Genomic DNA, 6000 nt, shown 5'->3' with positions numbered 1-6000 from the left:
GTCCTTCCCCAGAGGTCTGTCAGCCACCCACGCAGTGGGGGCTTAATTGTCGAGAAAAATAACTGGTGTGGGAGTATGATCCCACCCTTCTAGAGGGAGAGACATGACAGCACCTGTATACCCGGTACCAGCTAACAGAGCCCTGGCATCACAAAATGGATGCTGCTAGCCACAGACACAAGTCTGGCCTCCTACTGCTGACCGAAACTCCGACAGGGGAGGCCTGGACAATATGTTTCCTGTCACAGGGAGGTGTTATCACCTCCCAGACAGGCTGTAGTGGATTAGGTCTGGGTGGGAGCACTCCAGGAATGCTTTGAAGTCTGCACTGGGGGCACATTTGGTGTCCCTGTGCATAGTCCAGCTCAAACCGCTACCAGCCCCTGCTCTGGTGCGAAACTGGACTAAGGAAATGGGTGTAGTCACCCCTCTTTCCTGACCATCCCATAGGTGGGTCCCCAGAGTATGTCCAACCCCTTCCTTGGGTATAAGAAAGGAACCCCTGGCTGCAGGATTTTAGATTACACCTGGATGAAACTCTGATACAGAATCCCAGAACTTCGATGATCTACACGACTAGGTGACTGAAGAATCTCCCTTGGAGTAAAGGAGTTACTCTCCTGCTTGGCAGGCACCAAAGACGCATCTGACCGGTTTGCATCTCCGAAGCTCCTGCCGGAATCCGAAGTAATTGCAACACAGGAGGTGGGTTCCCAGACTTCCCAGAGGCTGGCCCGAGTCCCCAGCAAAGCTGAGACCTGTAGCCCTTGTGGGTACGTCCCTTGAGGCTGTGCATTGGCTTACTTGTAGCCCAGACCCCGAGCACCTTTTCCACTGAAGATTGCTAGCCTACACTCCACGAGTGTTCCATGAGCCGGCCCTTTGTGTTTTCGCTTGAGGTACCTGCGCGATCCCTGGGCCGTTGACTGGTGGGTCCCTGTGAAGTCAACTTTAACTTTAATTGGGCTTCCGTGGTTGCTCCAGACGTGCCCTGTCTCTCCATCGCTTGGGGAGTCCCCAGGACCTTGCTGGTCCGCACCGAAGCATCTTTCCTCTTCCTGCGTGGGTTGCTGTTGCCAAGGCTTTTTGAGTCCAATCTGGGCACTGACGCTGCAGCACTCAACATCCTTCATGGGCAGCACGAATCCAGCTCCTGGTCATCGTCGACGCCTCCTGGTCCTCGTGGCTGAAGAGTCAAGCATCCCCTCTTCGCACCTGAAGCACCCGATATCGGTGGGCATTCGTCTATCGCGCCACTGGTCACTGGCAAGTGACCCAGACTCTGTCCCCTCTGCTTTCAGGTTCTTCACATCTTTGATCCAGGCTCGGATCTCTTCGGACACTTCTCCTCTTCCCGGCAGCAGCACTTTGCAGCAAACTGTCATTGAAAACGATGACGCGACCTGACACCACCGGCTTCCCTGGGTAAGGTAACACGAGTACTCCGGTGCCCTAGAACCATCTAAGTCCAAAAGGGTTTGTTCCTAGTCCAACTTTAAGTGTCCTTAAAATTAAAATTCCAACTGCGATTTTCCCCATAGAAGCTAACGGAGCTCGCGGCTGTGTTCACACACTGCACACGGCCCCCTTGGGTCCCCTGTGTCACTACCTTGGGTGGTTCCTTGGGGTCCCAGCGATTCTAGAGGCAATAGGCCTAGTGCCTATTACAGTCGTGGTTCTTATACCACTTTCTTAATATATGGTTTGGTCCGCCCCTAGGGCCTATCGTATATTGTGCTAATTTACTGTGATATATTAAGTGTAACATATGTGCTTTGACCTCTAGTCTCTTAAAGAGACTAGAGGGGTGTGTTTTATCTTAAATACATATATTTTGAATATATACCTGGTGTGGTTGTCCTTTCATTTGATCATTCAAGAGATTATAGACTGGTAAAACAAGCTGCTTTACATTCCTTCGAGACTTAGCCTGAAGGCTGCTCTCCATAGCTACCACTAGGATAGCTTTCAATACAGGTTGTCTTTAACCTGTCACCATAAGGGGTTGTTTGGACTGATACAGGGTGCCCACTAGAACTAGTGGACAGCATAGATCAGGCCACCTTCTCACAACAACCACAAAATGCCTGTGCGTTTAAGCGATGTGAGAAATGTAATACGTTATTTTCCAATTATGTCCAGCTGTCTTTATTTATTCATCACGCATCATTTTCCATCTTACGCTGTTTGCCGCATGATCCATTTTCTAGTCAGTTCCCGGCGCGCGCTTGGCGGGCCCCTCGTTCGCCTCCTCTCAGTACTTCAAAGCAAAGTGAGTTTCGCGCACAGAGGTATGTGAATCCAATCCAGACCAGCTGTCGTCACTTCCGTTCCCAGGGCCCCTCCCGCCTCCATTACAGCGGTAGGGCAGGCTCGGAAGGCGTAGCAGTTGTCGTCACTTCCGTCCACCCTTACCGCCTTCCGATGGCCGTACAGGAGCCTTTCTGCAGTATGTGCCCCTGAAGTCCATGCCAGCACTTTCACTGGACCCCCCACCTAGCCCATTAAACACCTGGGAGCTTGGGATTGTCGCCCCCTGGCTCTGTGCCCCTAAATGTGGGAGTTGTACCCTACATCCTCTCAAGTTCTTTGAAGACTTCCTTTTCTAGATTTCTTCCCTTCTGGCTATGAACGATTCTTTTTTTTACAAATCCTCTGCACTTATTGGTGACTCGGTTCACGATGTACACGTCACAAACAACATGCAAACAGTAAGACACTAAAAACAACAAAAACTGTCCGACCTTTGCCCTTTCTGAGTGACGCCCTCAGACGCATGGGCTTGTGTTTCTCAGATTTACAAGGCACTGGAAGGAAGGTAAAGGCCGTGGGAAGCTTCAACACCCACCAAACCCTCGCCTCCCGCATAGGACTGCATGTTATTCTTTTATAGAACGCGCCTAAGTCAGGGGCCACATTTCATAAACATTCTGTCCGAGCAGTTTTGCTTCGATATTTGCATTGACCACTTGGAACAAGCTTTGGCAAAACCAATAGGTCCTATGCAAGATCTGTTGGCTTTGTCAATGTTGCTCTAATGAAAATTACCAATGACGATATCTTTCTCGTGCGTGTCTCCCTCACTTTAGGTTGGTGAGCACGAGAGAGAAAATCAACCTCTAGAACACCGCCCGGTGAGATATCTCGACACAGGCGGTCACGGCAGGTCGCTCTCGTTCATCTTGAGAAAGCTGTCGCTCTAGTAGAAAATCTACTCGAGCATCTGAAAGAAGCAGCGCCCTCTGGTGCTCCATGTGGTGCCATTCGCACGGATTTTACAGCGCGGAACAAGCTCCTGGCACTACAAATATGCACGAGCTGCGCGAGGGGCGCAACTCCTCCACTCGCCGAACTCCACTGAATTTCGCAGTTTTTGTGTCACTGAAACTCCACGAGTTCCGCCCACCCCTTACTATGACTTACAAAAAAAACTACTACATCCCGTTTCAAATCAATTGGCATCACTCTATCCCTACTCTGAACTCTACTGAACACACAAGCAATCAAGAGCACAAACCTAACATAACTAACGCACAAGGAAACAAAACACTAATCTACTAGCAATCTTTCATTTTGGGTTCCAAAGTATTGTGCGGCTCGCTGCAAAGCGCTTCAATGCCTCGTCAGGGGTAGTAGGAGCTATATAAACACAATTGACAATTACAATTCCACAGCCTCACAGCTGTCAAGCTATAGATAGTGAACATCGGTGTACACTAATGATAGTGCCACGGGGGTCTACACACAGCGTCCCCTGGTGGTGCCAGAGAGGGGTTGGGACAATCTGTGGCTGAAGGTGTTCAGTCTGTGCAAGGTGTTCACGAAGGCTCCTGTCTGACAAAAGCACATGGCTGGAAGAGTCATACAACTTTAATGTACAGGGGGAAGTAAGTGCACCTCGAACATACTACTAGTACTGGGGGTAATTCACATTTTGTAATTTGAGAAGTGACCATAATGATTACATCATTGGTGACGTCATCAGTGCTGTCATCAGTGTTGTCATGTGTGAGGTCATGCCCAGTGCATGGCGGGGGCACGAGATATGGAAGTGAAGCATAGCATTAAAGGCACCTGTATGGGACCATGAGTCTTGCATTGGCACCCTACGGTGACGTCTAGTCTGTCTTTGTACCAGCCTGCCCATCTATCTAAAGATAACAGGAGGCTGTGTTGCGGACACCAGAAAACGTGAAAAGATGGTGCACTCCCCAATTTAGGTTGTAGGATGACTTTAACTTCCCCCACACCATGCGCAACTTGTAGGAGTTGCCTTGCATACAGGGATGTGTGCATCCGACTCTGTGGCAAGGGCGTAGCTTCAGGGGGTGTTTGGGGTGTAACACCCACTGATGAAGGTATTTTCAGGTAAATAGTTGAGGACAGGGGCTTTCAGTCAAGTTTGGTGAGGTGTCTGTCAGAATTCACCAGGGTGTTTTCCATACACACTTTCTCCACGTCTCGGTTTTGAAAGTCTTTACAAATGTTGGTTATTTAACAAAATAATGTGATTTCTCTCACTTAGGGGCATATCATCAAGACAATTATTGCCGCTTTAGCGGCCGTTTTCGGGCGGAAAGCGGCGATAATTGTATCGCACTATTAGTAATGTCACGCTATCGCGTGAATCCATGCCTCAGCGCCCTTTCCCTTAACGCCCAGCTTTGCATCTCTAATGAGATGCAAAGTGGGCGTTCCTCCGTGAAATAACGTGAGAAATGTCGCTAACCGTCATTTCTTGAATTATCTACCCTCACGCTAACCTGCAGAGCGATAAGAAAAGTAGCGCTAACCGCGCTTATCGCTACTTTCCTTACGCCTGCTTTTCATCTGACTTAGCCATTATAGCCAATGGAAGGTGGATATAATGGCTAAGGCTGCCCTGCCCTATCATCAAGCTATCGCCAAACGTTGTGTGATTATCGCTGGATTTCCAGCGATAATCTCACAATTGGCAGCTTGCACATGGAATTCTAGCGCTTTGGAGATAAGCGTTGCTGATAGCAGTCTATCTCGGCGATAATTATCCTCGCGCTAAGCGCGCTTAGCGATAACTATTGCCGGCCCTTGCTGATATGCCCCTTAGTACCCCTACCCATTCCTTTCCCTTTTCACTGCCCCTTACGCCTCCTTCATGCATCCTGCTTGTGGTATGGTGTATTTTAACATTATATTGTTGGAAAAGTTAGATTTTTCACAGCCCGGTGGGCAGAAAATCTGGATTTTATTAAAGACTCGGAGGCTAAGATTATGATTTGTGTCGGCTGGGCGCTGTATCATGATATTCACCAGGAAGGTCTGCTTATGTGAATGATGTACATGAGGGTTCAGTGTTTTTAAAGTCCTCCACCTGGCTTCGCCACAAAGACAGCGCCCTGACTCCCGTCTTACCCTCCCCTCAGACACCATACCTGCTCCTTGTCGCCGATATGAGCGGCTGCCGCCCATCCAGTCCCAGTTCTCAATCGAGAGCGACTCCGACATGACGGAATGCACAGGCCTCATCCAGGAATTTGATGTCTTCGACCCCAGCAGAGCTCGCCCCAAAATCATCTTCATCATTGGTAAGTCACCCCTGACGCCCTCTGGGTAGCAGGGACCTTGGGATGGGGGGTGGGGTCATGAGGGGTGAGTGAAGGGATCCAGGAAGGGGTAAAGGAGGGTGTTTGTCAGAAAAGGGCGGGGTGTATGGTGGCATGAGCTCATGTGATGGAGTCTGCTTATCAGATGTAATGTGAGTGCTTGTGGTATGACGTGGTACGGCTTGTGGATAAGGTGAGCTCACTCTGGGTACTTGTGGTATGAGGTGGTACTGCTTGTAAATGAGGTGTGATCACGTTGTGTACTTGTGGTGTTACGTGGCACTGCTCGTAGACGATGTGTGTGCTTGTGATGTGACGTGGCACTGCTTGTGGACGAGGTGTGCACTTGTGGTGTTATTTGGCACTACTCATGGATGAGGTGTGTGCTTGTGGTGTGAGAGGGTACTGCTTGTGGTGT

General features: G+C 49.6%; 1 protein-coding gene across 1 annotated transcript in view; it reads left to right on the top strand.

The window, feature by feature from the left end:
* The window catches only part of LOC146869006 (adenylate kinase isoenzyme 5-like), a 544010-nt gene that overhangs the window by 214237 nt on the left and 323773 nt on the right, over positions 1–6000 (top strand). The window contains exon 3 of the mRNA XM_085625003.1: positions 5403–5564. Within this exon, the coding sequence (XP_085481129.1) occupies positions 5403–5564 (162 nt within the window). The remainder of the gene's footprint in view (positions 1–5402; positions 5565–6000) is intronic.

This window comes from Triturus cristatus, chromosome 1_2 (assembly GCF_964204655.1).
Source record: "Triturus cristatus chromosome 1_2, aTriCri1.1, whole genome shotgun sequence".
Taxonomy (NCBI): domain Eukaryota; kingdom Metazoa; phylum Chordata; class Amphibia; order Caudata; family Salamandridae; genus Triturus; species Triturus cristatus.
The sequence above is the reverse complement of the archived record's forward strand: the minus strand, read 5'-3'. Positions and strand labels throughout refer to the sequence as shown.